Source organism: Podarcis cretensis (assembly GCF_951804945.1).
Source record: "Podarcis cretensis genome assembly, chromosome: 10".
Classification (NCBI taxonomy): domain Eukaryota; kingdom Metazoa; phylum Chordata; class Lepidosauria; order Squamata; family Lacertidae; genus Podarcis; species Podarcis cretensis.
In genome coordinates this window covers 8,579,810-8,601,016 of record NC_137179.1, presented here as the reverse complement: position 1 = coordinate 8,601,016, position 21,207 = coordinate 8,579,810, and the positions used below count along the sequence as shown (strand labels likewise).

The following is a 21,207-nucleotide window of genomic DNA, read 5'->3' as shown; positions in this document are numbered from 1 at the left end:
TGGCTGGCAGCTATCAATCTCCTCCATGCATTAATCTGATCCTCTTTTAAAGCCATCTAGGTTTAAACCTAGACAGCATCTTAAAAAGCAGAGACATCACCTTGCCAACAAATGTCTGTATAGTTAAAGCTATGGTTTTCCCAGTACTGTGGTACCTCGGGTTACATACACTTCAGGTTACAGACTCTGCTAACCCAGAAATATTACCTCGGGTTAAGAACTTTGCTTCAGGATGAGAACAGAAATCGTGCGCTGATGGCGCGGCAGCAGCAGGAGGCCCCATTAGCTAAAGTGGTATTTTAGGTTAAGAACAGTTTCGGGTTAAGAACGGACCTTCGGAACAAAGTAAGTACTTAACCCGAGGTACCACTGTAGTGATGTATGGAAGTGAGAGCTGGACCATAAAGAAGGCTGGTCACTGAAGAATCAATGCTTTTGAATGATGGTGCTGGAGGAGACTCTTGAGAGTCCCATGGACTGCAAGAAGATCAAATCAAACCTATCCATTCTTAAGGAAATCAGCCCTGAGTGCTCACTGGAAGGACAGATCCTGAAGCTGAGGCTCCAATACTTTGGGCCACCTCATGAGAAGAGAAGACTCCCTGGAAAAGACCCTGATGTTGGGAAAGATGGAGGGCACAAGGAGAAGGGGACGACAGAAGACGAGATGGTGGGACAGTGTTCTTGAAGCTACCAGCATGAGTTTGACCAAACTGCGGGAGGCAGTGGAAGACAGGAGTGCCTGGCGTGCTCTGGTCCATGGGGTCAAGAAGAGTCGGACACGACTAAACAACTAAACAACAACAAGGTTTAAACTAAACACTATGAGGAACGGTTGAAGGAGCTGGGTACGTTTAGCCTGGAAAAGAGAAGAGATACGATAGCCATCTTCAATTATCTCAAGGGCTGCCCAATGGAAGATGGAGCAAGTTTTCTCCTGCTCCAGAGGGCAGCATTCGAACCAATGGCTTCTCGTAACAAGAAAGGAGATAGTCACTCAACGTCAGGAAGAGCTTCATGACAGTAAGAGCTGTTTGACAGTGGAATGGAGCTTGTGGGCTCTCCTTTCTTTGAGGTTTTTAAGCAGAGGTTGGACGGCCATCTGCCAGGGAGATTTTATCTGATATTCCTGCATTGCAAGGGACCCCTGGGGTCACCTTTCCAACAATTCTGTCATTCTAGGTTTGTGGCCATCACCACCTCCTGTGGGAAATGATTCCTGTACAGTGTATTTATTTCACATCTTTTGCAGAAAATGGGGCAGAACGGAACGCACGGACCACAGACATGGCCCAGAAATAAGACTGTTCTTGTCAATCCCTAGGCAGCTGCATCCTGGGACGTCAGGAGGGAAAGGATGAATGTGTCACCCAGCAGGTGACAGCTGAGCAATCTGTGGGATCCCAAAGGAGGCAGGAGAGAGCCTGTCACAGCCCATCACTCCTGAGGAGTTGTTACAATAGGACTACCAGGCATGGGTTCCTTGCTTTTTGGACTCGCCCTTCTGCTTTTTCAATCCTAGCAACTGAACACACGAAAACTAAGCAGGTGAAAATTCTTACACAGATGGAGATCTAGAGAGGCTGCAGCTCATGTTTGACATGCAGAAGACGCCAAATTCAATCTCCAAGTAAGGCTGGGGGGTGAATCCAGTCTGAAATCCTGGATAGACCAAAGTTCTGCCTTGGTGGTATTCTATTATTATTATTATTATTATTATTATTATTATTATTATTATTATTATTATTATTTTGCCAAAAAAAAGCTCAACAGCTTTTCTGTCCGGAAAAGTTCCACCATTTGAAATATGGCAACCCTACTTTACCAAAAGGGACGCGTGTGGCACTGTGGGTTAAACCACAGAGCCTAGGACTTGCCGATCAGAAGGTCGGCGGTTCGAATCCCCGCGACAGGGTGAGCTCCCGTTGCTTGGTCCCAGCTCCTGCCAACCTAGCAGTTCGAAAGCACGTCAAAGTGCAAGTAGATAGATAGGTACCACTCTGGCAGGAAGGTAAACGGCATTTCCGTGCGCTGCTCTGGCTCACCAGAAGTGGCTTAGTCATGCTGGCCACATGACCCGGAACCTGTACGCCGGCTCCCTCGGCCAATAAAGCGAGATGAGCGCCGCAACCCCAGAGTCGGCCACGACTGGACCTAATGGTCAGGGGTCCCTTTACCTTTTTAACTGCAAACCTCTGCATCATTACAGAGCAATCCCTGCAGCACTGCATTGTGGGAAGGAATGAAAGGATCGCCTTTGCTGAAAATGATGTATTGATGGTATATTACGCCTGTGAAAACTAGCTAAAATGTATAAAGTTAGTAATAAATGTTGGAAATCCAAAGAAAAAGAAGGAACATTTTATCACATGTGGTGGGAAAGTAAAAAAGTGAAAAACGTCTGGGAAATTATTTATAATGAGATGGAAAAAAATGTTGAAATATACATTCATTAAAAAACCAGAAGCATTTTTACTTGGCTTTGTAGGAGATCATATAAGTAGAAAGAATTGTATGTTGTTTTTATATGCAATGACTGCAGCAAGAATACTACTGGCACAAAACTGGCAGCAAGAAGAATTACCAATGAAAGAAGAATGGAGGATGAAACTGATGGACTATGCAGAATTAGATAAACTAACAGGAAGGATTCGAAACCTGCGGGACAGAGATTCTCAGAAGACTGGAGTAAATATACGGATTATTTGAAAAGTAATTGTGATGAACAGATTACGCTAGTAGGTTTGCAAGAAGTTTTGTAAGGTGAATTACTAGAAATATTGCAAAAAAAAAAGATAATGAGGAGAATTATTAAAGATATTTAAAGGTAATATGAAATTAAGAAATGCATAAGTGATAAGTACGGAAAATCATCTGAGGTGTTGACGGAAGTCCAAAAAAATATTGTATAAGATGAGAAGTTCTGTTGTATCAATGTTAACTAATGTTAAATATTAATAAAAATGTGTGTGTGTGTGTGTGTGTGTGTGTGTATACAGTGGTGCCCCGCAAGACGAATGCCTTGCAAGACGAAAAACCCGCTAGACGAAAGGGTTTTCCGTTTTGGAGGCGCTTCGCAAAACAAATTTCCCTATGGGCTTGCTTCGCAAGACGAAATGTCTTGCGAGTTTTTCTGACTTTCCCCCCCTTTTTCTAAGCCGCTAAGCCGCTTATCTGCTTATCTGCTAAGCTGATAAGCCGCTAAAAGCCGCTAAGCCGCTAATAGCGCTAATCCACTAAGCCGTCAATGGGCTTGCTTCGCAAGACGAAAAAACCGCTAGACGAAGAGAATCGCGGAACGGATTCTTTTCGTCTTGTGAGGCACCACTGTACACACACACACACACACACACACACACACAATAAAGCATCGCCTTTGCAGTGTCAGGAAGCAGGCACGGGGCAGCGACCCCGCCATGCAGCAATATCTGAGTGAGATATTCCTCCATATCCCTGTGCCCTCTGGCATCTCCCTCCGGGGCACTCTCTGCAAAAGGACATCAACATGCATCCCGCACAGCTGTGGTTTCCCTTCGCTGGCTGGCACAGAACCGAGCTGTCAGTTCTGTCTGCCTGGCGACAGAAAAAACAGACGGCTGCAGATGTTGGAAGTGCAAAAAGGGCAGCAGCCTGTGTGAGCAGACACCCAGAGACTCCAGCACCCTTGCACAAATAGCCCGGGAGGAGCCCAGCACCAGCTGAGTCGAGGGTGGGGGTGAGCCCCCCCAAAAGGCTAACCTGGGTGGCACAGTTGCTCCAAACAAAGGGGTAAACGCCAGAAAAGTTCTGCAGGATCTGAAGAAGGAAAAGACAAAGCTGTGGGAGACCAAGTAGCCAAAAAATGGTAGCAACTGTTCGAACTATTTCTGACGGGAAGTGGTAGAAGCTCAGCTATATAGGCTAGGTGCCAAATGGCTCCTTAAACCGAGGTTCCAGTTGCGAAAACGGAATGGCTAGCTGCCATTTTGGGGCAAGGCAGCTCTAAAGTCTCATTTCTCAAATGATGGACTGACTGTGGCATCTGGCTAGTTCAGATGGCAACTTCGAGCTAGGGGATGAACTTTTGAGAACTTAAAAGGAGAAAAGTCACTTGATCCAGGGATGGTCCACACACATATATACTGTATTTTTCACTCCGTAAGACTCACGTGACCATAAGACGCACCTAGTTTTTAGAGGAGGAAAACGAGAAGAAAAATATTCTGAATGAAACAGTGGACGTATGATTTTTGGGGTTCATGCTCTTGCCACAGACATGCTATGTGATCTGATGGAGAATTTGGGGTGACTCAATGCAAAAATCCTGAGGATCCATGTGCTTTTACCTCCCTCCCTCCCAGGCAGCCTCCTTTATCGCTAGAGTCCCTTATCTCCCTCCCAATTGCTTGCCGATCAGCTGCTCGATGGCTTCGTTTCAACACCCCCTTCCCTCTTTCTAAAAACAAACAAACAAACAAAAAACATGATCTGCTTCTTGCCCCTGGGAAATTTGGCTCCAGGGACCACACATTCGTTCCGTAAGATGCACAGACATTTTCACTTACTTTTTAGGAGGAAAAAAGTGCGTCTTATGGAGCGAAAAATACGGTATATATAGAAGTGGCTTATTCCGACCACCTTTTCTCAATGGCGACACAGACCACTCATAGTGTAGGAATATTCTCCAGAAGTGTAAGCAGTTCTGTAAGCGGGACGGGGTAAGTGAAGAAAAACGACAACAGTTAGCTTTAACGTTGTTCACTGCTCCTGCTCAGACCGTACAGGAAAAGCGTTTTGGTTCCTGAAATTCATTCTGATTGTGCAGATAAAATATAATGGATAGAATTCTCCAGGATGGGGTAATAGTGTGTGTGAAAGCAGTCAAGATCTAAGGATCCCCAGAAGGTGGAGATGCCAGGTTATACTATTTTGTGTATGTGCTGTAAGCTGCCCAGAGTGGCTGGGGAAACCCAGCCAGATAGGCAAAGTATAAATATTATTATTATTACTTGGTCACTAGTGGCCGATAGTCAGGTGTAAAATGCGCCTGGCTAATTTCGAACACTGCTGCTATGGGAAGTGGTAGGACACCTGCTCTGCATGCAGAAGGTCCCAAGCTCAGTCCCCAGCATCTGTAAGCAAGGCTGGGAGAGAATGCAGTCTGAAATCCTGACTGAGGGCAGCTGCTGCCAGTCAGTGTTGACAACAGTGAACTCTATGGACCAGTGGTCTGTGGCTCTCTTCCCTACGATTGTCAAATTTGCAGAAAAAGACTGGCATGCCTTTGCAAGGTCTCGCTAGCTGGGAGCTGTGCAACCGCGATGTAGAAAAACGTTCACAAACATTCCAATTGCTGAGGCTGAGAAACAGCAAGCGACGCATAGCCAACGCAGGGTGTAGCACTTTCAGGAATGATAAAAGGTCGGTTTGATGGGGCAGAACACCTCGTGGGAAGCCTAGGGGCAGGAAGAGCTGAACGCTACAGAAAGTTAAAGGGAGGATAAGAAATCACACATGGGCCTGGGGACAAGAAGGTCTAGGTCAGAAGAGGAAAGCTTTTCCAGGTCAGGGGCCACATCCTGGCTTTGGACCAAACTTCATGCAATGTTAAATGCGCATTTAGCAAGCGGGTTTTAATAATTAGTCAGCTGTAGGGAGGCTGATAATTAACAGGGTCAGAGCAGGTGTGAAGGGAGAAATTTAGACATTCCTTCACGGCTGTCACCTTGAGGGAAACCCCTCCCTACAGGTGCTATATGTATTGAGAGGGAATTCCCGCACTGGTGCCATTAGGAGTTTTCTCCTCCAAACAAACACCTGCTTTAGAAAGCTGATGCCCAGAGCCGATGCAATTTTCATTTTACAACAAACAAACAAACAAACAAACAAACAAACAAACACCCTATGCTAAGTGCAAGGAGGCATTTCACCTGCAATTTAGCCCTCATTTGCCAAACCGTGATCTGCAAATCAGCATCAAGCCTGGGTTGGTGGCCACTTGCAAACCATAGTTTATCCGATGCTGTCAGCTCAGATATCATGGCAAACCATGGTTTGTTGCTACATCTGAACCATGTTCATGCTTAATTCAGATACCATACCAAATACACCAGCTTGAGAAAGGGGGTTTTCTGCAGGAACGTTTTCTGCTCTGTGCCTGTTCTGATACGGTTAATCATCAGCCTCACCAGAGCTGATGTAATTTGTATTTTACAATGAAACACTTCTACGTTAAGTGCAAAGAGGCATTTAACTTCTCCTGTACTTTGGCCCTCTGTCACTCATTTTCCCAGCTGAAAAGGATCCCAGGCAGCAGGACTTAGAAAAGACTTCCTGCCAAACACAGATGCTATCAGTTCAGATATCTGGACAAACCATGGTTTGGCAAACCATTTGAACCATCCTCATGCTCAGTTCAGACACCAGACCAAACCATGGAGGTGCAGTTTTTCAACAACCATACTTTAGAACCCAAATCATGGTATGAATTTCCAAATGAACAACACCAGCACCACGGCTGAGAACAGATGACCTGGCTGCTTTCCTTTTTATTTATCTCAGCTCTCGTCTTTGTAAATATTCATCGCTCTGCTTCGCTCTCATTCCACCAAGCAGTAGCCCCCTGACTTATGACATCGCACAGAGAAGTGTCTGCAAACCCACCTCAAGCCATGGTTTCCAAGTTAACAGTCAACTGCAAACCACGGTTTGTTGATTCAGACATCCTTTCAGTTTTAAAAAAAGACTATTAATGCCTTTGAGTGAGCACCTGTGTGGCTTAAAATGATGGCTGGGGAAGGCACACACAGGCAAGCCAGGCCCCAGCATGCACCAGGCTCGTCTTGGACTTCCTCGAGTGGGAATGGACCTCCTGATTAAAGGTCCTGATGGACCTTTAAAGCCCTAAACGGCCTCGGTCCAGTATATCTGAAGGAGCGTCTCCACCCCCATTGTCCAGCTCTGACGGCCTTCTGGCAGTTCCCTCACTGTGAGAAGCCAAGTTACAGGGAACCAGGCAGAGGGCCTTCTCGGTAGTGGCGCCCTCCCTGTGGAACGCCCTCCCACCAGATGTCAAAGAGAACAACAACTACCAGACTTTTAGAAGACATCTGAAGGCAGCCCTGTTTAGGGAAGCTTTTAATGTTTGATGTATCACAGTATTTTAATATTTTTTTGGAAGCCACCCAGAATGGCTGGGGAAGCGCAGCCAGATGGGCGGGGTATAAATAATAAATTATTATTATTATTATTATTATTATTATTATTATTATTATTACTAATTATCTAGAGTGGCATGGGCTGGTTTCTCATCATCACTGTCTCCACCATGGCCCACTACCCAAGGACCCCATCGAACACAGCACCTGGCTGAGCTGGCTTAACAATGTGCATCACAGTGGTACCTTGTTTCTCAAACGCCTTGCTACTCAAACAATTTGGAACCCAAACACTACAAACCCGGAAGTAAGTGTTCCGGTTTGCAAACTTTTTCTGGAAGCCGTACGTGTTCCATTTTGAGTGTTATGCTTCCGATTTGAGTGCCACACTTCCATTTTGAGTGTTACACCGAGGTCTGTCTGTTTTTGCTATTTTGCGTTGTTGTGCCTCTTTTTTTGTGACTGTGTGGAACCCAGTTCAGCTACTGATTGACTGATTGTGTGACTGCAGTACATTGTTTATTGCTTTCATTTTATGGACCAATGGTCTCATTAGATAGTAAAATTCATGTTAAATTGCTGTCTGAAGGGTTGTTTTAAAAAGCCTGGAATGATGAAGATGATGGACTGTATGGAACTTGCTGAACTGACTGAGAGACTCCGAGACCAGGCAGAAGAGACGATGGAAGAAGATTAGAAGTTTAAGGAATATTTGAAAAAAAAAAAATATGTTAATATTTAAATCTTTGAATAGCTTTGGAAGTATATATACGCTGTAGGGTTAGAAGTAGAGGATAGTGTATTTTTAAAAAGTATTATTTATAAGTGATAAAATGTGAAGATTTCTATGGTTAAAGTAAGCGTGATAAAAAAAATGGTTACAAATTATGATATATGTAAACTGCTAAAGATGAGGTAAAATGAAAATCAGATAGGGGGGACTTGGGGAAGCCCACCTAGCAATGTTTAGAAAAAATAAGGATAAGACAAGAATTCATTTGTATTGTTTGTTTTTCTGTATGTGTTGTTTATTTGTTTTTATAAAATCACTTTTTTTTTTGAAAAATAAAATAAAAATAAAAGTCTGGAACGGATTAAGTTTGGAAGTCAAGGTACCACTGTACAGTGGTACCTCGGGTTATAGACGCTTCAGGTTACAGACGCTTTAGTTTACAGACTCCGCTAACCCAGAAATAGTGCTTCAGGTTAAGAACTTTGCTTCAGGCTGAGAACAGAAATTGTGCTCCGGTGGCGCAGTGGCAGCAGCGGGAGGCCCCCATTAGCTAAAGTGGTGCTTCAGGTTAAGAACAGTTTCAGGTTAAGAACGGACCTCTGGAACGAATTACGTTCTTAACCCGAGGTATGTGTATTTTAATGAACTGAATAGAGCAAAGGATTATGAGTCATGGGGGCATGGGGAGTGTGTGTAAGAACTTAAACTTGTTGGCATCCGTCTGTCTCAAGAGACCGTGGAGTGTGCCTCTGGGGGTGAAGTCAAACTGCTGTGTTAGCAGCACCGAAGTGGCTTCCCTGTGGCGCAAGCCTGGGCAGTGTGTCTGCAGGTCCTGGGCTACCCAGGCAACAAGTTTCTCATCTCCTGATGGACTTTTTGGAGCTAGCCGACCTGACTGGAAGAGTCCCCGAACAAAAGGAGGAAGAGTACCAGGAGGAATGGATGAAATTCAAAGACTATTTAGTTAAATATGCTAAGATAACTTAATTGGAAAAACAGTGGTGCCCCGCAAGACGAATGCCTCGCAAGACGAAAAACTCGCTAGACGAAAGGGTTTTCCGTTTTTCGAGGTGCTTCGCAAGACGAATTTCCCTATGGGCTTGCTTCGCAAGACAAAACCGCTAATAGCCGCTAAGCCGCCAATAGCCGTGCTTCGCAAGACGAAAAAACCGCAAGACGAAGCAACTCGCGGAACGAATTAATTTCGTCTTGCGAGGCACCACTGAATTTGCAAATGCCAGATAGGCCTAGGATTTAAATATGTGATGTTAGAGAATAATATGTTTAAAGTTAAAATGGAAAGGAAGAAAGATGCTAAGTGATTAAGTTAATTTTATGAGAAAATTGGCTTTGGAAAACTGTTACAATGATATACACTGAAATTCAGCCAGGGGGATTCGAGGAGGTCATTTAACAATGTTACTAAGATTGGATTAAGTACAGTTAAGATGTTTGCTTGTTTGTTTAAAAATTCTGCAAAATCAATTAAAAAAAATTGGGGGGAAAAGAGACAAGATCCTCATCTCCGCTTCGCTGATGTGGTGCAAAGGAAAGCAGAACAAGATGGTTGGCAGTGGCTTGGACGCAAGACCTGCTGGAAGGAGGCGCCATTGAAACATCTTAGGGCCTCGTCTGTGGATTTTTGTAGGGTTTACTCTTCTCCATAAGATATCCCACAAGGCAGCCGTGGTTTAGGACCAAGGTTTTCCTTTTCCTAGATGGGCTACCTTCGCAAGTTGACAAGCCCCATCTGCCCCCATAAACTTTATGCTTAGCTTATTCCCCCCCCCAGTTGCTATTCTGTTAATGTTGTTTTATAGATTATCAATGCCGTATTGATTTGTTAATGATGCAATATGACTTGGGCTGGAGATTTAGCTCATTATTTATTTCCTGCTTTGTTAATACTGTTTTATAGATCGCAATTTTTTATTGATGATTTGTAACTGCTTTATTGATAACTTGTTAATCAGTTTATATGATTTGTGCTGTATCTATGTGATGCTCTATTATGTCCTATTGTTCTGTATTGTTTGCAAGTTGCTTTGGGATTCATTTGAATGAAAAGCAGCACAGAAATACAATTACTCACCACTATTAATCTTTGCATGTTGAATCTGGGGGGGCTGAAGGGAGATTTGCCTGTGATCAGGGGCAGAAGAAAGGAAAGCCACTGGTGATTTGGAGGCGAGCGAAAGATGCTGAGAGGTGCAAGTCTCACTTTCTCTAGGGCAAAAGGACTGTGGGCTCCTTTGAGGCTGAAGACAGCTCTAGTAGTTACTACGCACACAAAGCAATCTGGATTAATCTTTCTGTCTGGCGGGAACACTTCCACTTACAGCTTCTCGACAGTGAATTTAGCATGCGTCAACAGATGGCCTGAGCTTTGTGAAAACAAGCAAGCACAGAGAAGGAGAAAGGGTGGAGATTTCCTTTTGCGCTGCCCCTCCAGGGGAAAAATAAAGTCGCTTCCCTCAGTCTGCATGCCTTCCCTGCAACGGTTTCTTGTGCCTTTAAGAACATTAAGGTAAAGGTAAAGGGGCCTCTGACCACTAGGTCCAGTCGTGGCCGACTCTGGGGTTGCGGCGCTCATCTCGTTTTATTGGCCAAGGGAGCCGGCGTACAGCTTCCGGGTCATGTGGCCGGCATGACTAAGCCGCTTCTGGCGAACCAGAGCAGTGCATGGAAACGCTGTTTACCTTCCCGCTGGAGTGGTACCTATTTATTTACTTGCACTTTGACGTGCTTTCGAACTGCTAGGTTGGCAGGAGCAGGGACCGAGCAACAGGAGCTCACCCCGCTGCAGGGATTCGAACCACCGACCTTCCGATCAGCAAGTCCTAGGCTCTGTGGTTTAACCCACAGTGCCACCCACATCCCTCTTTAAGAACACTACACGATGCAAAAGAAAAGAAGAAATACAATCCAACAGGAGCAGCTTATCCCAGCATGGATAACACTGCCTGATGAATTTTGGCCTGACATGCAACTGTTCTCATCATGAGCCAATCAGGGAAAAGAAGAAGGTGGCAACTCTGAACAGAGTAGGGGAAGGTGGAGGAGTCTTGCCTCACTTCTGGAGTTTTTGTGTGACAAATCACTAAATGCAGCCAGAACTCAATTCTTCCCTGTCTGACTTGCCTCGTTGTTACTGCTCTACTAATGCCACGTCGCATCACCCTGAAATCTGTGCCTAACCACAGGATCCATAAACTGCCTTTGAAATCTGCACCCAACCATGAGATCTAGTAACTTACTTTAATTTAATAAATAATCAAAATGACAGGGTTCTTGAGACATTAGCAAACAGCTGACGGCTTCTCAAAATACCCTCAAAGGTCTTATCCTGCAACGTGCAGTGGCTCCTCATTCTTCCACATGTTATTGATGCCACTAATAAATGCTACTTTTTTGATGTGGTAAGAATGTACACAGCCCTTCACGAGATTCTTTTTCAGCCTGCCTTTCCTCTGTGCAATAAGGTCACAACAGACTGACTGATGGAAACAGCCAGACTGATGGAAACAGCCAGACTGATGGAAATTACAGTCTAGTAACATTTGATGGGTGGCGTGGGTGGCGCTGTGGTCTAAACCACTGAGCCTAGGGCTTGCTGATCTGAAGGTTCAGTTCAGTCCCTGCTTCTGCCAACCTAGCAGTTCGAAAGCACGCCAGTGCAAGTAGATAAATAGGTACTGCTCCGGTGGGAAGGTAAACGGCGTTTCCGTGTGCTGCTCTGGTTCGCCAGAAGTGGCTTAGTCATGCTGGCCACATGACCCGGAAGCTGTCTGTGGACAAACACCAGCTCCCTCGGCCTATAGAGCGAGATGAGCGCTGCAACTCCAGAGTCGTCCATGACTGAACCTAATGGTCAGGGGTACCTTTACCTTTACTTTAAACCACAGAGCCTAGGACTTGCCGATCAGAAGGTCGGCAGTTCGAATCCCCACAACGGGGTGAGCTCCCGTTGCTCGGTCCCAGCTCCTGCCCACCTAGCAGTTCGAAAGCACGTCAAAGTGCAAGTAGATAAATAGGTACCACTCCGGCGGGAAGGTAAACGGCGTTTCCGTGTGCTGCTCTGGTTCACCAGAAGTGGCTTAGTCATGCTGGCCACATGACCTGGAAGCTGTCTGCAGACAAACGCTGTCTCCCTCAGCCAATAAAGCGAGATGAGTACTGCAACTCCAGAGTCGTCCACGACTGGACCTAATGGTCAGGGATCCCTTTACCTTTACCTTACCTTTCAGCTTCTGCCTTCTGGAAGAAGGTACAGGGTTATAAAGACTAGGACTAGCCGCCTGAGAAACAGGTTTTTATCCAAATGTGATTTTGGTTTTAAACGCCGTGTAAGGTAGTCTCTGTGGGAGTATATTGTATTTAATTATGGGGTATCAGAGTTTTTAGGGGGTTAACCAGCCTGGGATAGCAGGCTTGTTGGTTTTAAAATGTCTGATGTAGATTCCCCCCCCCCCCCAATTTCGTTGTTCTGTATGGGACAATGACAATAACGATTATCGTATTTCGTAAAATTACGAGTCTGCAGGGCAGGTTCCAGGCAAAGGCTGGGGAAAATGAGAAATTGTAGCAGAATCAAAACGACTCCTCCAAGGTCACACAGGCTCAAGGAGGAAAAACAACCGAAAACTCCTGCTGCAAGCCACTAGGCGATCCTTCCTCACATTTTCATAGGGGGCGGGAGCCAAGCTTGTTAAAAAGGGATGAAAAGGGCCCTTTGTTGTGGTTCAGTTCCCAGGCATCGCCTTCAGGTATTCAGGAGTGACTGTACAATATTGTACATTCATGATGTACAGTCAGGGCCGTAGCTCAGCGGTGGAACATCTGCTTGGCATGCACAAGCTCCCAGGCTCAATCCTCGTCCTCTCCAGGTAGGCTGGGAAAGATGCCCCACGTGAAATCCCAGACAGCCACTCCCATTGAGCAATAATAATACCATTTGTCTGCCCGGCATTTGCTGTTTCCAATGAGTACAACCCTCATTCCATGTTCCGGGTATTCCTAACAATCTGTCAAAACAGGTGGTTATATTTTCAGGCACAACTGTTATAAGGCAGCTGAGGTCCCTATCTTTCCTATATACATAAAAACGTAAGGCTGTCGTCACGTTGCAGTTCACTGGCTGCACAAACTCCAGCGTGATGACAAAATGGTAGGCAGACGAGCAAGCAAGTAGTGTGAGGGGCAGGTGGCCCAGGAGAGCTATTTAACGGGGTGGGGGGGGAGAGATGCTCCTTTAAAGGGGGCAAGCTGGTAGGAAGGGGTGGGTGAAGAGCAAAGGGGGGAGGGGATGGCCAGGTGTGGGGGAAAGGGGGTAGGTGAGTGGAGAAACGAATGGCGGCAGACCCTAATATTCCTATGGAATGTTTTTTAAACATGTCTGCAGGTTGATTTTTTTAAAAAACAGTGAGCCAGATTCAAAATGGGCAGTTCAATAGCATTTGGGCAGTGCAAATAATTCAAATCGTGGAAAAGTTGTATTATGTTTGGTTATGTACATATTAGAAATTGTGTTTCTAATATGAAGGAAATAATTCTAGAACAATGGAGTCTCCTTTCCAGTGATAGAGGTAGTGATTTCTAAAGTTTCCAATTTGACATGCTAACATGAATATTGTTGCAGTAAAAGTATATGGAACAGTTGTGCCTGAAAATATAACCACCTGTTTTGACAGATTGTTAGGAATACCCGGAACATGGAACGAGGGTTGTACTCATTGGAAACAGCAAATGCCGGGCAGGCAAATGATCCAGGGTTCAAACCCTGGCATCTCCGGGTTGAGGAAACTCAGATGGAAGGGCTGAGGAAGAATTCTCTGCCAGAGAGGGTGAAGAACTGGCGGCATGTTATGTGGGGGAAAGCAGAGTTGTTAAAGTGGGCAGGAGAGCTTTGGACACCAGAAAGTAGGGAACTGAGAGACACAAGAAAAATATAATCAGGATGCTAATGTGAGGCTTTGCAAATGTTCGTCTCAAAACTCCTCTCAGCATCAGCCAGTACTACAACTAATCCAGAATGCAGCAGCCAGACTGGTGACTGGGAGCGGCTGCCGAGACCAAATAACACCGGTCTTGAAAGACCTACATTGGCTCCCAGTACGTTTCTGAGCACAATTCAAAGTGTTGGTGCTGACCTTTAAAGCCCTAAATAGCCTCGGCCCAGTATACCTGAAGGAGCGTCTCCACCTCCATCGTTCTGCCCGGACGCTGAGGTCCAGCACTGAGGGCCTTCTGGCGGTTCCCTCATTGCGAGAAGCCAAGTTACAGGGAACCAGGCAGAGGGCCTTCTCGGTAGTGGCGCCTGCCCTGTGGAATGCCCTCCCATCAGATGTCAAAGAGATAAACAACTACCAGACTTTTAGAAGACATCTGAAGGCAGCCCTGTTTAGGGAAGCTTTTAATGTTTGATGTATTACAGTATTTTGATATTTTTTTGGAAGCCGGGCAGAGTGGCAACTCATGACTTCTGGAGGGCACCACTTTGCCTACCCTAGGCAGAGAGATGGGGCGGGAAACTTGCACATCTGCCGTGGCACTGGTGCAGTTCATTTGTGGCCCTCCAGATGTGGTTGAACTGCAGCTCCCATCATCCCATTTCGTTGGCTGGGGATGATTATGGAGTCCTAACTGAGTGCTCACTGGAAGGACAGATCCTGAAGCTGAGGCTCCAAGACTTTGGCCACCTCATGAGAAGAGAAGACTCCCTGGAAAAGACCCTGATGTTGGGAAAGATGGAGGGCACAAGGAGAAGGGGACGGCAGAGGACGAGATGGTGGGACAGTGTTCTCGAAGCTACCAGCATGAGTTTGACCAAACTGCGGGAGGCAGTGGAAGACAGGAGTGCCTGGCATGCTCTGGTCCAGGGGGTCACGAAGAGTCAGACACGACTAAATGACTAAACAACAACAAAATTATAGAAGTTCCTCTGGGCGGGGTGAGGGGGGGATGGGAGTCTAGCTTGCTGTCCTGGGCAAAGAATTTCCAACCAAAAGCACCACCTCATCACCCTCCTATCAATAACAATGGAACTAGGAATTAGGCAGCCTCTCCTTCACATTGCTCAGCAACAGGATTTCCTCCAAAAACAACAAGGGCTCAAGTCGGCTCCTAATTCAGGGGGGTGTACGGAGAGCAGGTGCAAAAGGGGAATCAGTCACCTGCGCTACCAGCAGCTCTGCAGAAGGGGCAGGTTTCAGCAGGAACAGATGACCACGTTTGCCCTGGGCTCCTTCGGCAAGACGATGGGATATACATTTAACAAACAAGCAAAGTCTCAACGCTGCAGAGCTGAGAACAGCTGCATCAGCCAAAATTTCCTCTATGCAACATTTGAATCCTGACATCTATTGCATCTGTTCATCTTCTTTTTGTAGATGGTGGGGGGAGGGGAGAAAGGGCCACTCTGCACATCCTCCACCCCCACTTATTATTCGTAATCAGCAAAATGCCCTTTGTTATATTGGGTGCTGTGCTAGTGCATGCAAATGAACTGGAGTTTGTGTATTCAACAGATCTGGGGTGGGTGGGGTGGTGGGAGAGCAAACCATATTTCTGTGGGGTTTTGGTGCAGAGAAGAAGAGTTTGGGTTTGATATCCCGCTTTATCACTGCTGTCAGATGGCTAGGGTGGTTGCTCGTGAGTAAACAGGCAGGACTCCGACCTGACTTTTACAGGTTTTATTTGGTGCAAAACTATTTACAGTGCAGAACCCCAAAGTTCATGTCTGCCTCAAGCGCTAGCAGAATCCGGGAGTGGCTTTTTCCGGTTTTGTCCCCAACATAAGAACTTCGTCACGCCCAGCCTTTTTCTTCCTTCTTTGCGCTTTACCCCTCTGCGCAGGGTGGGCAACGGAAGGGGCATGCTTCCCTCCTGGCTGGCTTGACCAGGAGTGGTGCTGGGGCTCCCAGCAGCACCCCCTTATCCCTTTCCCTCTTCCCCACTGGAGTCGTGGCTTTCCCCACCGCAGGAAGAGGAACTGCTTCGCAAGACTTTCGGAGGATCCCTGTATCCTCTACCTCCCTTCCCAGTTCCGATGGCAGTTCCCTGGCAACTACCCTAAAGAGTCTCAAAGTGGCTCGCAATCTCCTTTCCCTTCCTCCCCCACAACAAACACTCTGTGAGGTGAGTGGGGCTGAGAGACTTCAGAGAAGTGTGACTGGCCCAAGGTCACCCAGCAGCTGCATGTGGAGGAGCGGGGAAGCGAACCCGGTTCCCCAGATTACGAGTCCACTGCTCTTAACCACTACACCACACTGGCTCTCCCTACAGAATCCCGAGCAAGAATGATGGCTGCTGGTGGGTGAACTTTGACGTCCTGTGCTGCCTTCAATACAGTGCTTCTACGTAATCCCTATAGGAGTGAACAGCAATTTCCCTCTTATATGGGATGTAACTTAGGGTCACACACTTCAGGGAGGGACCCTGGGGATGCAACGTGCTCTTTCATAGAATCATAGAGTTGGAAGAGACCACAAGGGCCATCAAGTCCAACCCCCTGCCAAGCAGGAAACACCATCAGAGCACTCCTGACATATGGTTGTCAAGCCTCTGCTTAAAGACCTCCAAAGAAGGAGACTCCACCACACTCCTTGGCAGCAAATTCCACTGTCGAACAGCTCTTACTGTCAGGAAGTTCTTCCTAATGTTTAGGTGGAATCTCCTTTCTTGTAGTTTGGAACCATTGCTCCGTGTCCGCTTCACTGGAGCAGCAGAAAACAACCTTTCTCCCTCCTCTATGTGACATCCTTTTATATATTTGAACATGGCTATCATATCACCCCTTAACCTCCTCTTCTCCAGGCTAAACATGCCCAGCTCCCTTAGCCGTTCCTCATAAGGCATCGTTTCCAGGCCTTTGACCATTTTGGTTGCCCTCCTCTGGACACGTTCCAGTTGGTCAGTGTCCTTCTTGAACTGTGGTGCCCAGAACTGGACACAGTACTCCAGGTGAGGTCTGACCAGAGCAGAATGCAGTGGCACTATTACTTCCCTTGATCTAGATCTATACTCCTATTGATGCAGTCTTTGTGGACAGGGATCCACTGCTTTCCTTATCCTATGGTATTTCTGTTTGTGGAAGGCAGGGTAAGGGTAGCTCTGGTACAACCCCATACAGAAATGAATTTGAAGGCAGGTGACCCAGCTACTCAACTTGCAACCCAACCCAAGAGCTGAAATCAACAGTGCATAGAAAGTTGCCAAATCAGACCACTGGGTCCTACTATTGTCTACACCAGTGTTTCCCAACCTTGTGCCTCCAGCTGTTTTTGGACTACAATTCCCATCATCCCTTGCCACTGGTCTTGCTAGTCAGGGATGATGGGAGTTGTAGTTCAAAAACAGCTGGAGACACAAGGTTGGGAAACACTGGTCTACACTAGGCTTCCTCAAACTCAGCCCTCCAGATGTTTTCGGCCTACAACTCCCATGATCCCTAGCTAGTAGGACCAGTGGTCAGGGATGGTGGAGACTGTAGTCTCTATCTGGAGGGCCGAGTTTGAGGAAGCCTGGTCTACACTGACAGGCAAGGGCTCTCCAGGGTTTCAGGCACCGGGTATTCTGAGCTCCACCAGGAGATGCCAGGATTTGACCCAGGGACCTTTGGAATGCAAAACAGATGCTCTGTCACTGAGCTATGACCCTTCTTCCCCAGGATAAATAATTTGTTTTGGGTTGAGAAACTGTTGACAGGCTCTTGCATAGTCAGTGTTGCATTAACTTCTTACAAAAAGGGGAAAAAATAAAAATTACCAGGAGATTTACAATAGCAGTGGCCATTCAGGTCAGCAAATTGTGAGCAACGGTGACCAGAACCACCCATGCAAACGCCTCATAGGGATAAATCACGCGTGCAAAACAGTGCGTCAAGAGTTGTGGAAATGGGCTACGGGTGGAAGCAAAAGAAAACAAGGTTTTCAAAAGCTGAACAAACATAGTCGGTGTGAGTAAAGAGGCTGTTTTGGCCACTAATGAAGCAAGAGTGTAGCTGGTGACCACAATATCTGGGGTTGGACCCTACACCAGGCCTGGGGAACCTGTGGCACTAAAGATTGCTGTTTATCTCCAATGTCCCTCAACCCTAGTCAGCATGGCCAACGGTTAGGTAATGGTGGGGGAAACAGATGTCCCTGATTCCTGCTCTGCGCTTGCAGACTGTCCGAAATCACAGCACGCTTTACAGTCTAGCAAGCCCCAGGCTGAGCATGCTAGCCTCTGCATGTTGGAAAGCGGCTTTTAAAACTAGAGATAGATGTAGCAGCAAGATGGTCAAGCTTCATCACAAAAGACAGAGCTCTGCAACCCACAAATCCTGTGCAGACAAACTGACATCAATAAATCCGAGCAGATATAGTTTTGTCCAACATAACTAGCAGGTGTTTTGCCCAGCAACACTGGGGCCCTCTTTATCCCAGATACCCATTATTATTTACTGATTTCTACCACGTGGGTGGCGCTGTGGGTTAAACCACAGAGCCTAGGGCTTGCCGGTCAGAAGGTCAGCGGTTTGAATCCCTACGACGGAATGAGCTCCCGTTGCTCGGTCCCTGCTCCTGCCAACCTAGCAGTTCGAAAGCATGTCAAAGTGCAAGTAGATAAATAGGTACCGCTCCGGCGGGAAGGTAAACGGCGTTTCTGTGCACTGCTCTGGTTCGCCAGAAGCGGCTTAGTCATGCTGGCCACATGACCCGGAAGCTGTACGCTGGCTCCCTCGGCCAATAAAACGAGATGAGCACCGCAACCCCAGAGTCGGCCATGACTGGACCTAATGGTCAGGGGTCCCTTTACCACGCTTCTAATGCGCAAAGCCTGAAGACTTTAGGGCAGGGCTGGGGATTTTTTGGCCTTCAGATGTTGGTGACTACAACTCTCCCAGCATCCTTGACCATTGGGCATGCTGGCTGGGACTGCAGAAACACCTGCCGCAGCTGCTTTAGAGTCCAGGTGAACACAATCGCATCCCTATTGGGAAAGACGCAGTTAACCAAGTTATATGCACGTTGTGAGAAAGGAGGGGGTGAAAGAATCTGGAGGGATTTACCAGCCAAAGCGGTATCACTGCTGCAGAGTGCCAAATGCAAGACAACAGCAGCAGCAGCAGCAGACCATGTGTTTGCAGAGCAATAACAACAGACTGCAAGAGGATATCGCCCTGGTACCCATATCCATGTAGCTCAGACCAGTTCCTTAGCCAGAGGATGCTGTTTTGTAACGCCAAAGGAGGCTGCTGCAATGCAATAGGCCAGCCAGAGGCAGGATGCAATCTTGCACATGGATTTGGCAAAATATATCTCTATAAAATTAATTCTCCAAGACATACTTGTCTAAAACCCAGCTGCTGCTGCTGCTGCTGCTGCTATTATTATTATTCAGTACATTTATATACCACCCTTTATCCAAAGATCTTAGGGCGGTTCACATGATAAAAATACAAGATAAAAGAGACTTATACTGTCCCTCCTTTATGTTTCACCTGGGGATGGTGAGCTCTGCTCTAAAGTATCAGCATATTAAAGTGAACCAATACCCCCTATTGCCCACGTTGGTTTCAAAAACGTCCCATTGGCACGTGCAAGGCAGACAATGAAGACACCCCAATCCCTGCTCAAAAGGAATTAAGCTGAGGAATTGTAAAACAAATATTATTGATATGCCTTTAAAGCAAAACACACATACCCATTCCTCCTACTCGGAATCCCAGTCTCTAACCTTGGGGTCAGCTGTGGTTACTTAAGAAGGAAACTCACTGCACATGCTCAGAAACACCCTTCCTCAAGAAACACTTTCGATATTCTAAAGTGGAACAGTGGCAGCAGCTAGCTCCTACGAGGCCCACTGACTTCAACCACCAGAATTTTGCGCTGGGTAAGAGTGTTGATGTGGGTCCCAGAACTGGATCGAATGTCTAGAGTACACCCAGGTCCACAAGTGTTTGCAGATTTATCCATCTCTGTGTATCGGGGGGGGGGGGGGAGAGTTCTTCACAAATACAGCTCTAAGGACAGGTGACCCCATTCTTGCCTTCCCAGCCCTTTGACACCTGCGAGTCAAGTCACTGGGGAAAAGGCTGCGACTCAGCAGTGGAGCTCGCACTCGGTGTGCAAAAGGTCCCAAGTTCGAATCCTGGCGTCTCCCAGTTTGTGTGGGCAAAATCCTGGAGAGAAGCTGCCAGTCATTGTAGGCATTACTAAGCTAAAGAGACCAAGTCTTTGACTGATGAGAAAACAGCTTCCTATGTGACTATCACAGCCTGGGTGGGTGGGTAGATAGATGCCTTATACAGAGTCAGACCATCTACCTCTGTGCTGCCTTCACTGGCTGGCAGCATCTCTCCAGGGTTTCAGGCAGAAATCTATCCCAGCCTTACTGGACCTGGGACCTTCTGCACGGCAAGCAAGTGCTCCCCCCTCCCTGGAAACCAACAGCCCCGCACGCTCGCGGGCCAGGAGCCTCGCGATCCCCTGCCCCGCCGCCTCGCTTCCCCTTGGATCCCAGCTGGCAAAGTGCCCTTACTCACCCCTGCAGGAGGAGATTACGCCGAGCAACAGCAGCAGCAGCGCCGAGCGCATGGCGAGCGCTGCTCCGGGTTCCCCTCTGCGCATGGGAAGAGCGCGGACCCGCCGGCCGGGATGCCTCGTTGGGCGAACTTTGCCGGAGATCCGACCCCCGGCAGGATCAGTCCTTTCCTGGGGGTGGAGGAGGAGGGAAGCAGAAAGCGGCGAGCTGGTGGGGCGACGCCAAGCGCACGTTGCCTTCTCCTTTCCCCCCCTTTGTTGTCCCCGTTTCCTCGGGATCCCCCTCGCCTCTTTCCCCGGAGATCTGCTTGGCAATGGGGGGGCCAAGATCCGGGACCCGCAAACCAGCCGATCCTGCGCTTCCAGCTGCAAAGCGAGCCCGGAGCTGCACCACCAATTACCGCAGAGCGCTCGGCTTCCTTTCCTCGCGTCCGCCTTTGGCTGACTGCGCACGCTGCTAGTCCCGACTGCGCACAGCTGCCTTTGTTCGCGGACGCATCAGACGCCTTGGCTGCTGTTGCTGCTGCTGCCCGGACTGCGATCCCGCAAGCTGGGACCCGGCTACTACGATCGAACGCTGAGGCAGGAGACGGCGCCCTGATTGGTCCGGAGCTCTCCAAGCCGGCTCCCTGAATGGCGGGGGGTTTTCCCGAGCGGCGATTGGCCAGAGCGCCTGCCTGTCCGTTGGATCCCACCCACTCTCTTTTTTTCTCTGCAAGGGAGTGGGTTTCTCTTGGCCAAGCTTGAGGGTCAAGCTGCAGATTCTCCACCCCTTTCCAATTATTATGTCGGTGAGCTGAATCATAGAATC

The 21,207-nt window shown here is 47.5% G+C and overlaps 1 protein-coding gene across 2 annotated transcripts in view; it reads right to left on the bottom strand.

Annotated features, from left to right (window-relative positions):
* PODXL (podocalyxin like) overlaps positions 1-20,952 on the bottom strand; it is an 85,638-nt gene extending 64,686 nt beyond the window's left edge. The window contains exon 1 of one of the 2 annotated variants that reach the window (XM_079992760.1): positions 20,399-20,952. In XM_079992760.1, the coding sequence (XP_079848886.1) occupies positions 20,399-20,483 (85 nt within the window). In that variant the 5' untranslated portion in view covers positions 20,484-20,952. The remainder of the gene's footprint in view (positions 1-20,398) is intronic. The other variant, XM_079992759.1, reaches the window with a different exon arrangement.
* Positions 20,953-21,207: the final 255 nt, after the last annotated feature.